This window comes from Gouania willdenowi, chromosome 10 (genome assembly GCF_900634775.1).
Source record: "Gouania willdenowi chromosome 10, fGouWil2.1, whole genome shotgun sequence".
Taxonomy (NCBI): domain Eukaryota; kingdom Metazoa; phylum Chordata; class Actinopteri; order Blenniiformes; family Gobiesocidae; genus Gouania; species Gouania willdenowi.
Window position 1 is genome coordinate 16825763 of NC_041053.1, and position 21226 is coordinate 16846988.

General features: G+C 40.8%; 1 protein-coding gene across 3 annotated transcripts; it reads left to right on the top strand.

The window, feature by feature from the left end:
* Positions 1 to 1478: 1478 nt before the first annotated feature.
* fgf18a (fibroblast growth factor 18a) lies at positions 1479 to 21011 on the top strand. Of its 3 annotated transcripts, none has more exons than XM_028459944.1 (5): positions 1495 to 2511; positions 7437 to 7476; positions 8432 to 8609; positions 19711 to 19817; positions 19909 to 21011. In XM_028459944.1, exons 1-5 carry the CDS (start codon positions 2480 to 2482, stop codon positions 20179 to 20181), a joined length of 630 nt encoding a protein of 209 aa, XP_028315745.1. In that variant the 5' UTR covers positions 1495 to 2479; the 3' UTR covers positions 20182 to 21011. The 3 variants fall into 3 exon arrangements, with proteins under 3 accessions (XP_028315746.1, XP_028315745.1, XP_028315744.1); XM_028459943.1 differs by having other exon boundaries at positions 1498 to 2511; positions 8429 to 8609; XM_028459945.1 differs by lacking the exons at positions 19711 to 19817; positions 19909 to 21011 and adding an exon at positions 15084 to 15773 and having other exon boundaries at positions 1479 to 2511; positions 8429 to 8609.
* Positions 21012 to 21226: the final 215 nt, after the last annotated feature.

The window sequence follows — 21226 nt, forward strand, 5'->3', positions numbered from 1 at the left end:
CTGGCTTTTTCCCCCTCAATTCTGCTTTTTTGCGTATGCCCGTGCGTGCGCGCGCGCGTGTGAGTGAATGAAAGGTATGGCAGGACTGTTGCGCTGGCTTGGCTGACCGTCTGCGGTTGCGCGGCGGTGAGAGGGAGTTTTGGGAGCGCGGAGCGGGCGTTGCTGCTGAAATCCCTGAAAAATGTTCATTTTGGACTCCTGCTTACATACCGCCCTCCCGACTGTTATCACTCTGCTTCATTTTCCCTCTAAGGTTTAACTTAAAGGTTATGAAACGAGGAGTCGATACATCATATAAAAGTGCGCACCTGATGAGTGCGTGTGCTTGGCACAGAGCGCGCTCTCCTGTTCTTTGTCAGCTGATGCTTCACCTGTGAGGCAGGTGTGTTTGTGTTTAGATGAACACATTGACCTTTTTTTCTGCTATTTCTCTATTGGCAACTCTATCACAGCGGGGTCCACAGGGTCAACATTCATGTCAGGATTTAGAATAATGACCAATCAGAGCATTAATACAGGGGGGGAGGGTTTTAATGTTTTGTCATAGTTTCTCATTATGTGTGTTTTTGTTTTTGTGTGTGTTTTTGTTGTATATTTGTCTATTTTGCTGTCATTTTCTGCATCTCTGTTGTTGATTTATGTTGTTTTCTGTCATTCTGTGTGTCTTTAGAGATATTCTGCAATATGTTGTTGTTTTTGTGGCCATTTTGTTTGTTTAAGTGTGTTTCTTTGTTGTCATCGCATGTTCTTGAGCCATTGTGTGAATTTTTGGAATTTGTTTGTGTGGTTTTGTGCATTTTGCGGCCGATTTGTGTGTTCTGGGAGTTTTTGTGTGTATTATGTTGGATTTCATATTACTTCCAACTTCTTGAATTACAATTTTTTGGCGATTTGCTTTGGGGGCCACAAACAAATAGACAGCGGGCCAGACACACGCCTGTTTGCGCTGTAAACAAGTGAGGGAGAACTCAAAATAAATAATAGTTTTGCAATGGAAGTTGGTTTGCATGGCATAGTGGCTGATTAATCCAGGTTTGAGAGAGAGAGAGAGAGAGAGAGAGAGAGAGAGAGAGAGAGAGAGAGAGAGAGAGAGAGAGAGAGAGAGAGGGAAAGGGTGGGGGGGTGGAGGGAGGGGAGATTGATCAGCGTCTGTTAAAATCTTGTTCTGGTTTTCTTTGGAGTAAGGTCTGTGCCTGTCGACGCACAGGGAAAAGAAACCTTGGAGATTTTTTTGGGGGAAAGGCTGAAGAATCTGCATAAAAGCAAAGGAGTGATTCAAAGGCTGGGACCTTTCCTACATGCACTGCTGCGTTTTCTACTCCGGAGTCTGAATGAAAAAGGGAGGCAGACCTGTGTGGGAACGGATCGGTGCAGGTTTGGGACTGGGATCCGCACTGTCAGAGTTGGAAAACACTCAGAGTTCGCGTTAACTTGTACTTCTTCACTCACTTAGAGCTTCACACTTTGCTCGTGGAGGTGGGGGTCGTTTTTTTTTTTTTTTTTTTTTTTCTCGGAAAATGGGGAACTTTGGAGTTTTTGCCTCTTTCACAGAAACTTTCTACGTTTAAGAAAAATAACTAAAAAGATCGGATTGCATTTTCCGCTCTTCAAACATTTTGGAGGTGATGTCATCGCGCTGTGTTTTGGCAGGTATTGTGTCCAAGTGCAGCAGCCCGGCGGGTAGCAGCGGCTGAGGAGAGCGGGGAAGTCCGGGAAATCAGGTGCAAAGTGCGGCTGTCATTTCCTTGCCGTGTCGCGGGTGGCTGAGTCCGCCACCCAGTCACAGCTGTTCCCATCCTCTCAGGCCACCCCTCCCTTTATTCGTCTTTCTTTCCCTCCATTCTCATTCAGCACTCTCCACGTACCCCTCTGAGCTGGACCGCTCCGGGCTCAGTTGATCGGTGTCACCTGGGCGCAGGAGGGGCGCAGACATGACCACAGAGCCCCCTTCTCCAGGTCAGCTCCACCAGGCAGCCCATCACCTCCAGCATCCCCTGACCTCTCTGTGCTGGGACTGAGCGCCTCCCCGGTTCCAGTTTGAGGGGAAACGTCACGCATTGGATTACACAAAAGATTACGCACGCGTCGCATCTGTTCACGGGGCCACGCATCATCGCCGGAGGTCACGAGGATCGATCGATGGGTATTAGCTATTTGTGACACGTGGACGCGCTTTCACCTGTTCCTCTCCCTGTCGTGTTCGCGCACGGCTGACCCCAGCTGTCAGAGGTCGCCCCGCGGTCACGGCGGCACCCTCACGGTCACACCTCTCCCCGCCTTCTTCTCCAACATCGTTTACCTGCACCGGGTGGACCGGGCCACACCGACGCCGATGCCAACAGGGGTGTTCGTTGACTCTTTGACTCTGCACGTCCACTTGATCCAGATCACAGGGAAGCACAATCCGGACTGTCGGACTGGCTCGGAGCGGGCAAGGAGACTGTCTCTGGGTCAGGCTCCATAGTGGAGAAGGGAAGCGATGTGGTCTCTTCTTTCCATGCTGACCATCTTGTAAGTAGCTCAGATTAAGTTCATTCTATCATTATAATGCCAATTATTTTTTTCCTCCAAACTGTGGCTTCATTCAAGCAAATTCAACAAGTTTTCTGAGTTGCTTCATCAAGAGATGAAGATGGAAAAGCAGCTTGAAGCAGAATGATTACATCACTCCTCATCAGTCCCTGTAGAAAACATGCCATTGGAAAGCCCTGTTTTGATTGGCTGACAGTTCAGGGTCACTAGGTCAGAGTCAGGGCCATGTTACTCATAAAACCTGCCATAAACATCTCCATCACCATCTGCACACACTTCGGAGATGGCTGAGGTGGTTTGGAGGAACCCATTTTTTTCCCCATCACTGAGAAAATGTTGTTGTTTTTTCCAATTGAAAATATTTCAGAAGTTGAGTCAAATAGTGTAGGCTTTATCTACTGGGATAGGAAAATGATAAAGTTCCAAGAGCAGATGTGAGGGAGGAGGATACAGACTCAAGGGGCTCGAGTGTGCCCAGTTGAGGTGTGTCCTGTTAAAAGCCAAGATTTATTTTTCTTTCTTTGTGTCGGCTCTACTTCTCCCAGATGGCAGTCATCTTCAGATACTTCTCATTCCTGACACAACCTGGACAGGGTGTGTGTGCTTCCGCTGCTGATGGTGTCTCCTTCACTTCTTCTCCTTCTCTCTTTGTCTGCCTACATCTGTCTTTTTTTTTTTCCTCCTATTTGCTCACTTAAAAAAAAAAAAAAAAAAAAGCATGCATGAATTAATAAGCGATGAAAGGTGGCGTCCCTGGCAGTATCTCTTTGGAGCAGTGTTACTGTTTAGTCTGCTGGTTTCATTTATAGGTCTTTCCATCAGTTCTCATCCCAACTATCAGTTTTAGCACTTTGTTCCATCACATGCCCAACAACCTGTTAGCACTCTAACCAAATCCACAGCTGCATGTTTGCGTTCTGCTATCCTTTTTTTCTGCCGTCAACACGTTCACTGCTGACACAATACAACACAACACACACACACAAAACCCATCTTTCCTAATCGGAGCACGCTGCTGAACATGTGAAACACTTGCTCTGTGCTGCAGCCCGCCGCTCCAGTGTCGGCCTACCACGATAACCGCCGCTACACACAGCTGAAACCACTGCTTGGTGTTGAGTCCCACCAGGTCGACCGCTCTACTCCAAGCTGTTGCCCAGGTCTCGGTGCACAGGCCCGCTGATCCAACCACAACCACTCCATATGGTAGAGTTGCTGGGACGCAGCTTTATGATGTCAGACGGGTGCTTGTTTTGGCAGTGGCTCAAGGCATGCTGGGCCTTTCCTTTCTCCATACCTCCTTCTGTCTTTACTCTCCCCCAACTTTTACTCTCTTATTCTCTCATTTTCTCATCCCACCCCCACCTTTACTGATCCCGTCTCCCTCTTCTCTCTGGCTGGCACAATATGGAGTGTCTGTGGTTTTTGTGGGAGCGGGGGAATCCAGCGCTGAGGCACTTTTCCTACAGTGTCCTCGGCAGCAATGCGGCCGTGGTGTTTTAACAGCTGAGAGTCCTCACTATGCACAGGCGCTCAGGTTTTTTCGGCTGCGCAGGCAGAATGTGAGGGCCAGCACTCTGCTGCAATTCCCAGGATGTCTGCATCTATTAGAGAGAGCCAGGAGCCAACACACCTACTAATGGAAACAAATGCTGAGAAAGAAAAGAGATGGAGAAACAAGAGACCATATGATGGTGTGAAAGCATCAGGAGGCAGCATGAGTTTAATTCCCTTCCATCGTTTCCCATTGTTTATCTTTTACAGCTTCACATCGTTACTTTGTAGTAACTCATCTGTTCTCTAATTGTCACCAGGGGTGGATTGGCCATCTGGCATACCGGGCACCATCCCGTAAGCCGTCGACCCAAAGTCGACCCAAAGTGGGCCAGTGCGGTCCGCTATGTTTTTTTTGGGGTTTTTTTTAATAATTATTTTGACATGACCCATCAGGCGGTGCTAGTTTCCTCGTTTTCTAAATTCCCTCCAATGCGAGTCACAAAAATTAAATAACAGTTGACAGAAACGTGGCAAGAAATGAGTGAAAAGCGACCATAATGGGCAAAAAAAAGCAGTCAAGAGTGCCACATTTTTGGGCAAAAAACAAAGAGGAAACAGGTGGTGTGGAATGGCAAAAGGTAGCTTAAATGAGCAAAATGTGGCAAACAGTAGTGAAAAAGGGCAAAAATGTGGAACAAAAAGAGGCCAAATGTGAGGGGAAAAGGAAAGAAGTGGTATTTATTTGGCAAAAGGTAGCAAAAATGGTTAAAGAAAGGACAAAAATTGGATAAACAGTAAATGTCAAAAGGACAATGAAAATGATAATAATTATTGGAAAACAGGGACATTTATTGGCAAAAATGGGACAAAGGAAGTTGCAAAATAGCCACAAAAAAAAAGCCGTAAAAAAGGGTTAAAAAGTTTCCACCTTTTAAGTTTTTTGGGGGAAATAATAATTAGAATTAAGACATAAAGAGCCACATGTTGAGCATCACTGACTTAATAACAGCTTCTACGTGGGCTGGTCTGGACAGAAAAGGCCAGGGCTGAATTAATGTCCCAGTCCACCCCTGTTTGTCACCATTTCATTTATGCTGTGCCACTAACTTTTGACCCAGACTCTTGTCTACTTTACCTGTGCTTTGTTTATCCGTCTTGTTTTCTCTACCTGCCATTCCTGGACCGGCTCTCAGGGGTTGCTAAAGCCAATCCAAACTAAATGAGGGTGCAAGGCAGAGTAAACAGGGGAAAAAAACACCTGTATTTGTGTTTAGAGACAGACAAGTTGGCAAAATTAATAAGTTGTAACCCAATGATTTTAAATGACTTCTACTCATATTATTTAAATTGTGTTGGTATGTCTCAAGTTCCCACACAGAGATGACTTCTGATTGGCTCATGTAGCATCATGTCTTGTCCCTTCACTGGGTACTTATGATGTCTGCAGATCAGAATCATTGCTCCTGAAGACACTGTTGTAGAAATGAAGAAAATCACGACTTAATAAAAGAGTAAGTGGAAAGCAAATACTAAATAAAATATACATAAAGTTATTTCTAAAATTACTTTATTTAATTACCCATTTTACAAGGTAAAAAATAAATAAATAAATAAAGTAAATTAATTAAATAAGTCAAACAATCAATCTTTTTTTTTATAGCGCAGATTACAACAAAGGTCATCTCATAGCGCGATCAAAATATAATATTATATTTGATAAAATATTCAGAATTATGCTGTTATGCCACCCCTCCCCCCAACAGATTGAAATATATTCATTAAGTTATTAAAGTAAACAGGAGTTGAAGTCCTTTGTTGATTAATGTACATGTGCACTATTGACTCCTCAAATGGGGGGATCTTTCTCTAGCTTGTGTATGTCTATAGTGTACATACTGTATCTAGTGCTATAATTTGAAGCTGATGTTATTTTTACAGCAGTTGTATTAATGTACATAAAGACATTTGAGCTGCCTGTTTAATGTAAATTAAAAACAAAAAGCCTATTTATCATGTAATTGATGGATTAGCCACATATTAATGAAGTAGTAGCAGCACCAGGAATTGGGTGATAGCTCCATTACTCTCAGTTTCTTCTTGTTTTTTTATGCTTGCACTATCCTCTCTCTCTATCCATATGTGTACCTGGAATTGTATCGCTGTCTTCTCCCTGGCTGTGTCCTTCTCTCACCGCGGTGTATGTCTTTGCTTAGGCCCAGCTGTCAGCTGGCTGCCTCTCCTGTACACACACGTACACATCTGCACATCTGTGTACATGCCCATGACAGTGTGGAGGAGTCACCCCCACTAACCCCAAACACAAAGAAAGGTGGGAGGCAGAGAACGTTCACAGAAAGGTAGAGTGGGTTGAGAGTCGGTGAAGGTGAGATAAGTTAGACGCGAGATAAGGACCACAACAATTCAGAGAAAGAGAGCGTGCAGAGGGGAGAGAGGGGGTGGGGTGGGGCCGCTAGGAAAAGATGAGGTGGGGAAAGACAAAATTCATTGAATTGCTTTTTAGCCCACACACTTGGTTCTGAACTCCATCAAGTCTCAGCCACTACCCCAGAACAGTTCAAGGACTGCCAAAATGAATTTTTCGCAATGCAATCCCTCCCTTACTAAAGCTGTAAATAACATTTGATATGATGCATCCAAGGTCAAGGTCTAACCTTCAATTAGGCAATGTGATAAAATCATTTTTAATCATAACTGTAACCAGCTGTGAGTTTAAATTGTTATTTAAGCTTAGCAATAAAGAAAAAAAAATAAACATCTGTAACAAACATTAACAAACACAGACAATACAAAGGAAATCCCATCATGTCAACCTCATCTGCTTTCTCTATAAATTCAGTTTCTTCAAATGCGAGTTGCTTATATTCTCACTCTTTTAATCTCCAAACATGATCACAGTTTGCCACTGTCCAAAGCCACATCACAGCGTACACCTGTATTCCAGCACAGCTGTCTACATATTCAAGGCGGCCAAATAAGCCAGCCCATTCCTGCAGATGTCCAAACCAAACCATGTTCTAGTTGTCTCGGCATGTGCGCTCTGTTGCTGTGGTCCATCCGGGTCATTTGCAGGCCAGGTTCTGGCTTTGAGGAAAGTCACAGGTGGGTCAAAGAGTGGGCCTGGACACACAGCTGGTAGCGTTACCGTAAACTCTTTTCTGGGTGTTGTCTGTCTGCTGATCCTTGGACATCTGCCTGTCTGTATGTCACATGTCTTTGCTGGCAGTACACTGCTGCTGAGTGAGCAATCACCCATTAAGGAAATTAAATGGTGAATGGAAAATGTGGCGGAGAAGAAAGAGATGGAAATGAAGGTGTCCTGCCCAAAAGCTTTAAAAACTCAGTGTTGCTACATTCCTCAAAAACCCATCTGTTTCTTCATTTTCCAGATGTATCCAGATGTTGCTGGTGATGTGCAATCCATTACAGGTAAGAGTCGGCACACATGGACTGTTCAAGACTGTTTCACCTTTACAGCTTTTAAAAAAGAGCTGGAAATGGTTAAAAGCAAATAAGTCATGTGATCATCTATAGTAATTTTTTTCAATAAGAAATTGCTTTGTTTGGTTGTAAATAATGTATATATTATGCCAATGTCTGTGTGTGTATTACAGTATGTCCATGTCTGATTCTTTTATTCTCTCTAGCTGTGTTTCCATTACGGATTTTCGCAAAATAAAAGCGCTATTTCTAAATGTCGACAAAGTGTAATTGCGCTTTGAACGTGTTTCCATTGAACGTTGTTTTGGGCAGGCGTCTCGTAACTCCTGTGAAATCTCATCCCGTGAGACTTTGCTGCAGAAAGACGGATGCTCAGAACCTCCTTATAACACGTCTAATGTGGCAGTAATACTTTTAAAGTATAATGCTTAGAAATGTCTAGGTTTGCTCTTCTGTTTACATGTACAACGCCATGTTTTCTGGGAGAGAAGTGGTCATGTGACCAGGTACGTCACGATCTGCGACGTGTGTTTGCAGAAAAAGTGTTTCCATGGCGTTACCGCGACACATTTCAATATCAAAAAGTCTGAAATTCCTGCTCATGAAAGCATAAAAACTTTATAGCGATATTTGAGTGTTTTTTTTTTTTTTATCATTTAAGTGTTTCCATTATCAGTTTTTATTGTGCTTTTGAGATTTTGGGCATTTCTAAGGGTAATGGAAACACAGCTATTTCCTTAAATGTATGAGGACTATGGATGGAAAGTAGCTCATGGCTAAATCTGACACATTAACACATTGGTGTTCATTAATGCACAGTGTCCTCTCCAAATAAACAAATAGATAAATAAGAGGAGCTAACCCAGTAAGTAGTTGTGTGGTTGTATTTTAAGGCCTGTTTGTAGCTCACCACCTCTCCATGTATTTGTGGCTGTTCCAGCAGGTACTGGCAGTGGACGGAGTCAACTTCAGCGTGCATGTGGAGAATCAGACACAGGTGCGAGACACCATGAGCCGGAGACACCACAGAGTCTACCAGCTCTACAGTCGCACCAGCGGCAAACACGTCCAGGTGTTGGGACGCAGAATCCTTGCCCGAGGAGAGGATGGAGACAAATTTGGTAGGACACACACAAAGACATACACATGCACAATGGAAATCACAAAAGACTGTCCCTGTATTCAAACTGAATGATTGCTGTTTGCACATATGTCCATGCTTGCAGCATCAATCCACAGCAAGTACAAAGACTTAAAGGTTTGACCGAGTGCATAAGACTGAATGCAACTGTTGAGGAACCCTCACAAAAGCACACACGCACACATGCGCACACACGCCTCCCCAGGCTTTGGCAGAGGGTCAGTGAAGCTTGTCTTTGAGTACAAAGACCTCATCGACTTGCAGCTGACTCAATGATTCACAAGAAAGACAGGAAAAGAGAGAGCGAGAAAGAAAAGGTGTGAGTGAAAAAATGTGAGTGAGAGGGAGAAGCCCAGCAGGTAGAGTGTCGGGCCAAGTGTTAGAAACTCATCTCCTCCATCGATCCCTGCATTGATTTCTCATCCTCACTGTTGTCTCCTCTGGGTTTAAAACAGCAGGCTTCCTCTCCCTCCCTCCCTTCCTCCCCACTCGCTCCATCCATCCATCCTCTAACACGCTTTCTCTCCATCCCCCACTTCCTCCTTCGTCTCTTCCCCTACCCCATCTGTAATAATGGCTAGCCCATTCTTAAAACTCACAGAATCAATCAACAGGAACAAGGCAAGCCTTCAAAAAGGATTTCACATTTCTACTTGCGACTCATACAGCTCATTTCAACGTGACACTACGAGTTATATGTTGCCAAAAAACCCTAAAACTTATGAATGAATACAAATATCCAAACTTGGCTTCTACTTTACAGATATAACTTGTATATAAATCATTACATTTTCTTTTTAAAGATGCACAAGTTAAAAATGAAAAACATGAAGGTATTACCATGGAGTAAAAGAGCAGAGGGGAGAAAAGTAGAGTTGGGGGAAAAGAGAGGATGAGGGCAAGAGGGAGGGAGGTATTGATTTCTCTTGACCCTTTTGTTGACTAAGGTCATGTAGGAACCATTTTAGGGATTTATTTTTAAACAGGCACAAACACTCTCCAAAGATGTGCAGTTAGGGAAGCGATTGCCTGGAAGGTCTGACCCGCACGCACGCACACACACACACACACACACACACACACACACACACACGCACACACACACACACACACACACACACAGCGTTCTCCCACTCCTCTCACTCTCAGCCCACCATGCTCTCCTCCAGGTTGTTATCTTTTTTACGAGGGCAGTTTGTGGTCAGCTCCTCACATCCACGTGTGTGACCCGCATTATCTGACAACCATCTGCCCTCTTAAGGAGAATTACATCTGCCTGGGATATATCAGCACGTTTGATAGCAGCTTTGTATCCGAAAACTACGGTGCAGCTCTTTATCTGGTTTGAATGTAATGGTTGCCGCTGATTTGTTGAATTAAAGTGTCAGTCTATGGTTGTGGTTTTGCTAAAGTGAAGTTGCTATGGTATTTCACAGAATGAAACCACTGCAAATCATGGTAACACTTTATAATAACTATCCGTTAAAAGTACTTATTAGATCATTAATAAACTGTTAGTTAATGAGTTGTAAATTTCTTGTTGAGTATTTGATAACAGTTTGTTAAGGATTTATAACTGTGCCTTGTAGATAGTTAATAGATAACTTACAAGCTGTTAGTTAACAATTTATAAATTACATGTTAACTGTATGTTAATGATTTACAACTATACTTTATAAATTAGTAATAGATCATGAATTAGCCATTAGTAAACTACTTACTAATGACTTGTTAAGTGTCAGGTAAAACTTTATTTACATTATTGGGACGTTATTCTAAAGTTGCAACTATTCCTCATTTACTAACAGCTACTGTAGTTAATGAGGAATAGTTGCAACTTTAGAATAACGTCCCAATAACATATATAAGCTAATTACTAATACTAAAATTATGTATTGCTCACACTTTACACCTCCGTTATTAATAGTTTGTTAACCATTTGCTAATAACAATGAAACTTTGTACAACAGCAAGTGGGTGGAACAAGTTCAAGGTACAGAAATCTGATGTGATATTTAAAATAGCACATTTTTTAACCTCAGCCTTGTCACACCCATAGGCTTTTCTGCTGCTGTATTTTACCAAAGAAACACCACAGGTGAAATTGTTATTAATAACATTGTTGTGTTTAATGTTTTCAAACCACACATTAAATACAACACAAACTAAGCCATTGCATGGCAGAACAGCAGTATACAACAGTATAAAACAATATAGTACTTTTTGTGCTATACACTGGGGTAATAGAATTTTAAAGGGACATTTAATGTCCAAACATCACAGCAATGTCATGGATTGTCCGTCCTAATGGCCCTTTGCGATGCTTACGTGCAAGCCACTCATGCCATTCAATAACTTTGAGATGTTCTACCAGTAACTCCTCTGTACGATTCCCCCTGAGTCTCCACACATTTTCCTTGACTGTTCTCCAGGTCCTCTCTATATGTTGAGTATGTGCACCTGTTTGGGCATCAACATAGGACACACTGTGATTGACAGTGAAATGGGTGTAACCAAGCTGAGGTAGAGCATTTCTATAAGCCCGCCACTCATCACTTATTATTGTAGATCCCAATTTAACATGGTGAGCTATATGTGGCACCAGATCTCTCCTTCTTCTTCTCTCAACTAAGCGAAGAACAGGCTTTGCATGTCTTCTCTCTCTCATGTTCACACCGAGCATCCCAAACACCCACTTCTTCCTCTTCCAGCCATTCGTCCCCGTCCGTACTGTCAAAAACATAAAATATGTGTAATTACTTTTCTATAAACAAAATGAATAATTTGTCATTCATTGGTAATTTGCATTGCTATTTCAATAAAAGTGCCTGAAGTGGCTCTCATCAATGGTGACAAACTGCTGCTGTCCCCCAATGTACTGGCCTCTGGCTTGTTGATATCTGTCCATCGCAGTAGTACACACGTCTCGCAGCTTTTGGGCCATCTTGGACAGGGTTGCTGAGCTTCCAGAAATGTCATCACTGATCACGCCCACTTGACGTAGACGCAGGCCTTGTGCAAATCTGATAGAAAAAGTGTATAATATACCAGAGTTATTTTGATAGTTTTGGTTTGATACATAAAATGTGCAACTACTGCAACCAAGGATATGAAAATTGTCCACTAATGTGTGAGACAAAAATAACAATAATGAATGGAAATATGTTTTGTGGGATTTGCAGTGACAATGTTTTTTTGCGGTCTATGGTCAATACATTTGGTACTAATAATACTGTAGAATATTTGTAAAATCCTATTTCTAATGTTAATTGCCAGAGCCACTAGATTAAGAGAGCCAATAGTCATCGAGCTTCAAGAGGCAGGGTCAGATACTCATGTTACTCAATCAGGCCTAATGCTGAACCACACAGCATCCCATGAGTAACAGTAAATAAACATATTTCCATAATTAAACCGTTAGGAATTCAAGCCAAAAATTACACCTTTTAGCAAATAAATCACAAAAGTTAAACAACTCCAAGCACCTATGTTATCATCATGAGTCAAGAGATGTTCCATAATATTACAATCACAATTTACTACATAGTCACCAGTTATTGTTTATGACAACATAGTTAGACAGTATATCATCATAGACAGAATACAATCATATAGCGATCCCATAGCGTACCTGTACACAAAGCGCATCCAGTTGAAGAGGGAGACCTTTGACTTGCTGAATAAAGATTTGTGTCGAATCGACCTTTTCAGTTTCTTCCCTCTGTGGTTGTTGTGTTTGCAAACCCTGAAGAAGGTAAATACAAATAAAAATAAGAATGACACAGGCCAGGGTAGTAGCTAGAGCAGTGATTTTATAACATTTAATGTCAAGGACCCCCAAACTAATGTGTATTTGGCCGGGGACCCCATCTGAAAATATGTTGTGCCAGGAACCCCCATAAAATGTATTAAAATTATTTTAATAACATTTAAAAAAAAAAATAGCAAAATACAGTAAAAAGTAGATCTATAACCTCACAACGTTTTGACATGTAGTGCAGTGCACTTCTAGAAATAAATATTTAAACACGAATTATGATATACTAGGCACTCTTTACAATTAAATACATTTTATTTTCATTTTAATTCTCGACCAAAATACCTACGTTGTCATTTCATCCAATAAAAAAAAAACTTACCATGCGTAGTAGTCCACACAAACGGATTCCTTTAATTTCATCTTGTGTTTGCCTTTTTGGCATCGCATCCGTCTTCTTAGAAGCTTTTTCTCCTGCAGCCATTTGATCATTTTCCTGTGTCTTCTTTTAGACTTTGTTCTGCTTTCAACAAGCTCTCTTAGCTCAGTGGCTAAACCAGGCATTATTACTATATGACGTTTGATTAGGATTGCAACCTATTTTCTTATCCTTTTCACACACCTCACATAACCTTCCCGAGTTTCTGTGACTGACTCCCGCCAGATTACATGTTTGAATTGTATCATGGGCCATGGGCCAGATGCTAATCGTTACCGCTGCCCACGTTAGCACTGAATACACAAAATGAATACACGGTCTTATAAAACATCAGACACCAGTGTTCCCAGCGGCAGTGGCGATGCGCAAAAAACCGAAATGAATCCAGGTACTTTTGGGAGTAAGAGAAAGAAGTCAACAGCGGGTAATAGCACAATGAAAACTACACCTGTGGACCACGCTGTGCACATGGACGACAATGACGACGGTAAGCAAGATTGTGTGTTATCTTTTTATTAAAAATGTCTGCTTAGGATAATACGGGTTGATAATTGTTCTACATAATTCAACTAGTTTGATACATTGCTGAGTGAATCATTTTTGTGCGTGCGCACATGTTTACGTGCTTGCCAAAAATAGAAGATTTATGTGTCCATTAATATATTTACATTTGCTGGTGATGAATTAAAGTTATACAATTACTGTACAGTATGTTGACTCTTAGATTATCCTTTACTTTATCCCACCATGAGTGAATTCACATGTTACAGCTGCCAAAGACAAAAAAAAGCAAGCAAACAAGAAATCTAAATACAGAAGAGAAAAAAATAAGGCAATAATAAAATATACAATAAAAAAAATAAAACAATAAATAAATAATAGATGTTGTTCAAGATAACAGTACAGAAAAAAAATGAATAAGTGGTAAATGTGTTTTTACAATGAGGATGAATAATATTAGTAATATTTAGAGAGTAGAGCCTGTTGCTTGTTTTATTTTACCTTCACCTGGTTTATAATCAGTTTTTTTTTTATTCTCTATCATATCATTCAGATACAGAGGCAACTCTCGCTCCAACAGCATTTTTAAATGTTAAGAAGAACCATCTCCTTAAGAAGAACAAGCACACTGCTACAGAAAAAACCAGTGACCTGACCAAGGAGAGATACTCCCTCCTCCAACAACTTGGCTAAAGTAAGTAGACCTAAGGTTTTCTGAGAAAAACACGTTTGCTCACCTGACAATGATGTTTGGGTGTTTTGTAAAATATATATACAACTGAGTGGAAGGATGGCCGACATTTGACAGTGACAAGAACTTCATCTGCATGAGTGTGTTATTACTCAAACAACACACATGTACAATTTATACCTGGAAGATAATATCTGTAGCATTGATTGACAAAAGTAGACACATCGGGGTGGCTGTGGATCAGGAGGTACAGTTGGAAAATTGGTAGTTGGATTCCCAGCTCCTCCATTACACATGTCGATGTGTCCTTGGGCAAGTCATTTAAGTCCAAATTGCTGTGCCATTATTGTATGAATGAAATATATAATGTAAAAGTGCTTTGGGTGCTGCAACGACGAGAAAGGTGCTGTACAAGCAGAGTCCATTCGCCAATTAACATTTGATAAATGGCAAAAGCTATTGACAATAATGTATGTGAGTTAACTTGTATCACCATTCTGAGTAATACATTTTGTTTTGTATTGTATTTTCTATTTTGTTGTAGATGCAGATGACAGCGGGACAATTGACACATCTTCCTCGGCCACCTCGTCTCCTGATGCATCTTCTTTCGCTTAGTCCTCCAGCCCATCCAACTCCTCTTCATCGAGCTCCTCCTCTACTGATTCCTCTGATTCGGACAAGAAATCAAAGAAAAGACGCAAGAAGAAAAAAAAGCACCACCACCAGAGTCACAAAAAAAAAGATAAGAGGAAGAAAAAAGGGAGGAAAAAGGAGCAGCATGGCAAACAAAAAGGAGGGATGCAATTAGGCTTCTTCCCTCATGTGTGTCAGGCATGTACATAGAGTCTACATATATACGTGTATATATATATATATACACACTATTCACAGACAGGAGGAATTACAATTTTCCAAAATTTTCTTCCTGGTGGATATATTATCTTGGACCGTCCAATTGCTCCGTGTCCATGTAATCATTATTTTTTTTCAAACAATTTGTATCTGCGTGTGTGTTTCCTTGTGTTGTGTTTATTATACTTAACTACATTTCTATTTTTTTCAGCACGTCATCCTAAGGAGGTCATCAAGAGATACCAGAAAGTCTTTAAGGCATACAAGAAAGAAAGAAAGCTGAGTGCGGCATATAGAAAAGTTGGTGTTGACCGAAACACCGTCGCCACCAATGCCCCAATATGTGAGCTGGCTGTTGTGGCCCTGGAGAAGTACAAAGAGTTGCTGTTTGCTCATACCCCACAGCAAAGACTGCAGGACTTTGCAAAAAAATGTCTGGAAGTGTTAATGAATGATCCAAATCTTTTAAGGGATGGTGAACATCAAAAGAAAAAGGGGAAACTGATGCCTCTGTCTAAGAAAGCTTAGGTCTGATGTCACTGTAGCATGGTGCCATAGAGCAGTTTGTTTGTAGCGCGGGTGAAGGCCTGGTTCACTAAGTATTGAGGGTCTACGTTGTGCTAAGACATATCTTGTTATACATGTTTTGTTTTTTATGTCTGGATAATCCATACTGTTGTATACTGCTGTTCTGCCATGCAATGGCTTAGTTTGTGTTGTATTTAATTTGTGGTTTGAAAACATTAAACACAACAATGTTATTAATATATTTCACCTGTGGTGTTTCTTTGGTAAAATACAGCAGCAGAAAAGCCTATGGGTGTGACAAGGCTGAGGTTAAAAAATGTGCTATTTTAAATATCACATCAGATTTCTGTACCTTGAACTTGTTCCACCCATTTGCTGTTGTACAAAGTTTCATTGTTATTAGCAAATGGTTAACAAACTATTAATAACGGAGGTGTAAAGTGTGAGCAATACATAATTTTAGTATTAGTAATTAGCTTATATATGTTATTGGGACGTTATTCTAAAGTTGCAACTATTCCTCATTAACTACAGTAGCTGTTAGTAAATGAGGAATAGTTGCAACTTTAGAATAACGTCCCAATAATGTAAATAAAGTTTTAACTGACACTTAACAAGTCATTAGTAAGTAGTTTACTAATGGCTAATTCATGATCTATTACTAATTTATAAAGTATAGTTGTAAATCATTAACATACAGTTAACATGTAATTTATAAATTGTTAACTAACAGCTTGTAAGTTATCTATTAACTATCTACAAGGCACAGTTATAAATCCTTAACAAACTGTTAGCAAATACTCAACAAGAAATTTACAACTCATTAACTAACAGTTTATTAATGATTTAATAAGTACTTATAACGGATAGTTATTATAAAGTGTTACCCAAATCATTTAAGACGTCATTAGTATCCACGTTTTTATTGGGTGTTTGCTGTAGCACAGGGGTTCTCAAACTGGGGTCTGGGTGCCATACGGTAAATAAACCTAAAATTTAAATCTGGGTGAAATCCTTAAAAACTTCCACAACAATGTGAATAACCACAACCACCATGCTATAAACATTCAGAGCCCAACATTCCTCATTCCTACATTCTTTCGCTTCTGACTGATAATAACTGACATGATTATTTGTTTCTCTAGGGCAGGTCTGAGGTGCTATTTAATATAAAATCCCCAAGGAATCCAGGAGTACAGATGTCGGTAAACATTTTGTAATTATGATGGATCAGAAGAGGTTCCTTGCCCGTAAGGGGTCCTCGGCCCCTAAAAGTGTGAGAGCTCCAAGAAACAAATACACACAAGTAGTTCCTGATTTACCAAGGAGGATTTTTACAGGCTTTTTTTGGTTGTATTTGGGTTATTTTAAATGGGCCACAGTTCATTTCCTCAAATGGTTTACTTTGTTTGAGCAGGTGTTAAAGCTCCATTTAACACTGTTGCAGGTCAGAGAACCAAGCTCTGCTCCTCTTGTGTCAAATGGGCCAAATGGATTGGGACTAAAATTTCCAGTTTGTATAGTGTTTTTGTTGTTGTTTACAATTATGTTGCGATAGAAGAAAACTCATCCTTGTTTGGGAAATGCACAATAGTAGCACAGTCAACTATGGCCAGTATCATGTGTTGGACCAAGGGAAGGAATTTCTTTATACATTTAAAAGCACCTTTGTAAAATGCACCTTGGGCAGAAAACAAATGGAATAAAACGGGAAGAAACAGAATTTCTGTTTTAAAACGAAAAAATAAATCTGACAGAAAAAGTAATCTTTTCCTTCTCTCTCTCTCTCTCTATTTAAAAACAGGCCCAACACATCACGGAAACTTTATTGCCTTATCTAGCATGTTTGGTATGATTTTGGGAAGTTGATTTGCCAGAAAAGTCACCTAAACAAGGAAAGATGATGAAATACCCTGAAACGGAATTTGGGAAATTTTGAAACAGAAAATCAAATACTCTATGACACACACAAGTTATTGTATTATACAGCATTGTGTTCAGTATACGTGATACTGTATTTACTCGGGGTGTGACAAAATAGTTAACTCACAATATGATATAAAATACAATATAGGGCTCACGATATAAAAAATGAAAAAAAATCACAATGAAGATTAACAAATGTGTAACAAATCTTTGTTGATGAAAAACATTTTGACTGCAAAAGTTAGAGAGTGTGTGGGAGTGTTTTGCTGTAGGAAACAAACCAAGTGAAGATGTGAAAGTTTTGTCGAAATGTATTTTACTTGCCCATTTTTCTATAAATATATGAGATACTCTTAGTTCAATAATACAATTGTCTTTGACTAAACATTAGATTCTGATCGATATGGGGTTTTAGGGCTGATATTAGGGGTTTTAAAAATAAAATCTGAAGTATCTGCTGATGAGCGGATATAATGTATGAAATCAGAACATTGATATACGCATGATTTATACAGTAAAGTTTCATATTTCCCAAAATATGATTCAAGACAAAGAAGCAAAAACACTACTAATTTGAATAAGGAACTTAAATTAGTAACACTGTTAAGGACTGGAAAGCCACTGATAATAAAAAAAAGACAAACTTGTAGAAATTGTATTTTTGGAATACAATGTGAAAACAATTTTTAAGATATAAAGTTGCTCGAATCACAAACAGCAATCATCCATCCATCCATTTCAGGGTCGCTGGGGGGGTCTGCTGGTACTTAACAGCAAACATTGATAAATTAAAAAAAAGCTGTACACACTTCTCCCAGTGTTGTAATTTTGTAATTATTGCTGCAGATTCAAAAGTTGCAGCTTATAATACAAAAAGCAGAGCACAGAGCCACAGAATTCCCACACAGCAAAAAAAGTTAATAAATCTGCTGCATATCATAGCATGACCGATTAAACGGCAAGGTTATTGACCAATGTTGATTATTCAGTGGAGCTAAAATCAGCCCAGTTAACCTGCTGCACCGATTCATCGTTCAGACTCTACTAAACTTACAGTATATGAACACAGTGAGTCACCATGGGCCTTATTCTCCCGTCTGGACTTGAGCACTTTTTACAAGCATGCAGTTACGCGCCTCTCTCCTGCGTGTATTCTCCGGTCCAGGCTCCTGACACGCCCACCGCGCATAAATCAACCAAAAGTGCGTAGTCTGTGAATGAAGGAGGTCTGAAGCAAAGGAGGTGGACTGAGCCATGATGTCATTATTTTTGGGCTGTCTAGAAATCACGCAACATGGAGTTTTCCTAACGCTTGGAAATGTCATTGAAATCCGTGAAAATTATAAAGCACACTTTTAATTTGAATCGCCTTCATTGATAAACAATATAACAGGTTGATTTAATCAGATTATTGATCAGATTACTGGAGGGGTGAAGATTGGACACATTTTTCTATCTGAGCCACAGTTAAAATCTCTCTATTCCCCCTCATATTAATGCCAAAAAAAAACAATTGTTTGTTTGGAAAGCCTGATTTTATTAACTTATTACATTCCTACATTTAGAAATGATCAGCGCACATTAGTCGTTATCATCTGTCATCAATGTTTAACTTATTTACTCTTGTAGTGGATCAAACTGTGGCTTTACATTATACACTGTGTTTGAATAGTTTAATCAGTCTGACGTCTGTCAGAGTTTCATTTACCGAGCTGCAGCAGCTGACCCGCGCAACGCGGCGCACAGCTGATCAGTTCCGTGACACACCCCCTTCCAGGAAAAGGAGTATCAGCATGGATAAAATATTATTATATGTAACACATTTTGTCCCATCTACAACTGGTAAACGTGAACTTGTGTTACTCTCCCCACCCCTGTGACAGTGTGACAGTGTCAGTTTGGATAGATTATTTCTGGCAGTCTCTTCTGCAATAATATGAGTGTGTGTGGCTTAAATTGTAACTAAGTCTATACTTCGAATGCAAGATAATGCTTCACCTTATCGGGGTGCTGCACTTATTCCAGGTTCAGAAGTGCGTAAGAGGAAAATAACTTAAGCAGACGGGAGAACACACACAATGCCAGATTTGAATAGGAACACCCACATTTCAGGGCTGCTCCTCCCAGAGTGCGTAACTGGGATGGAGGCACGCAGTGACTGACTTAAGTACAGGAGGAGAATGGCGCACAGCCAAAAACAGCGGCGTAGCGTGGCTTTTTTGACTTACTGGGAATAGAGCCCCATATGAATACATAACAGACTTCAACACAGTTTAATTCACAAAGTAGTATTTTAGGAAAGTGTCTATTTCTAAACAGGATTTGTGGTCTTTCTCAGCTGTGGCTCTAATGTCTGACTCTCCCTCTGTTTGTCCCTTCACAAGCCCAGCTTGTAGTGGAGGCTGATACCTTTGGTAGCCAGGTGAGAATCCGGGGCAAAGAAACCAATTTCTACCTGTGCATGAACCGTCGTGGCAAACTGGTGGGAAAGGTAAGTCTATTGTAGAGAAATGGTAATAATCCTGACCAGACTGTCTTTGCTTGTCTCTTTGTTTACCCTGGTTACTTCTCTTCTCTCTCAGAAGGCCAGTAATCGAAGCGCTGACTGCGTCTTTGTGGAAAGGGTTCTAGAAAACCACTACACAGCTCTCATGTCGGCGCGATACACAGGGTGGTATGTGGGCTTCACGAAGAGAGGCCGTCCTCGACGCGGCCCACACACGCTCCCCAATCAGCAGGATGTACACTTCATGAAACGCTTCCCACCTGGGGAGCAACCTGACCTTACCACCCCTTTCCGATTCACAACTGTCAGCAAGCGAGGAAAGCGGGTACGTGCTACTGGGCCTCGCTAGTTATAGCTAATGCTATCACCCACTGTGTTGTCATCCAAAGACATGACCTGAGCCTGCCAATGACTAAACCAGTCATTTCTTCGGTTTCACATGGCTGAACACCTCTCTTTGTTGAGACAAACATTGACCACAAAAAAGATGAATCATTCACGGGGTTTGCTTTACACCTCCTAATTTGCCACTACAGCCTACTTGTAGGTGAGCATTAAGTCCCTTTAACTGGACCAGTTGGATGTAACCATGGTTAATTCCAGAAAGCATTGTGGACATGGATTGCTTCTCTTAATGGGCCACAATTATTGACAAAGAACCTTATTGGCTTGTCAAACGCCTTTGTTTCCAACCACAAAATCCAAAGGACCTTCATATCTCCTGCTCTGGACCAAGTGTCAAGTATGGGATTACAACTGGAACATTTAAGGAAAGCAAGCTTGGGTGTGGTTGACAGAACAAGAGAGTGGGTGCTTAATGTATGGATATTTGGGACAAAGTAGGAAAAGTGATGGAACGAACAAAGGAATTAACAGTTCTGTACAGAAAAGCCAAAATGGACAAATTATGGACAGTTGACAAGTGACGCACTTATTTGTCTCACTGTTAACCCAGTGGGAACCTGTAAGACTGTTACATTAATGAAGAGGAACGATAAAAAGGATGAATGAGAAAAAGTTTGAGGGATTTATTGAAAACATGCATGTTTGCAGGAAGACAAAGGTATGTATGTATGTGTGTGTTTATGTGTGTGTGTGTGTGTATGAAAGTAACAACCATGAGCAAAGCTGGATCACAAGGGACTCTGTAAAGGGACCCTGTAAAAAAAAAAAAAACCCGTGACAACTCACCGCAGGGACTGAAGCTTTAGGAACTGGAATGTATTCAAAGCCAAGCTGCACCAAAAATCGCAAACCCAAACAACGACCAGCCAAAGACAACTGGAGATCTTCTTTATGAGTCCTTCCTGCTGCCCTGCCTCCCCCAAGGACACCACACCCTCAGCTTTTCGGTGCAGAGGGAGATGAGTGCGTGGGCCAGCTCAGCAGGGAGG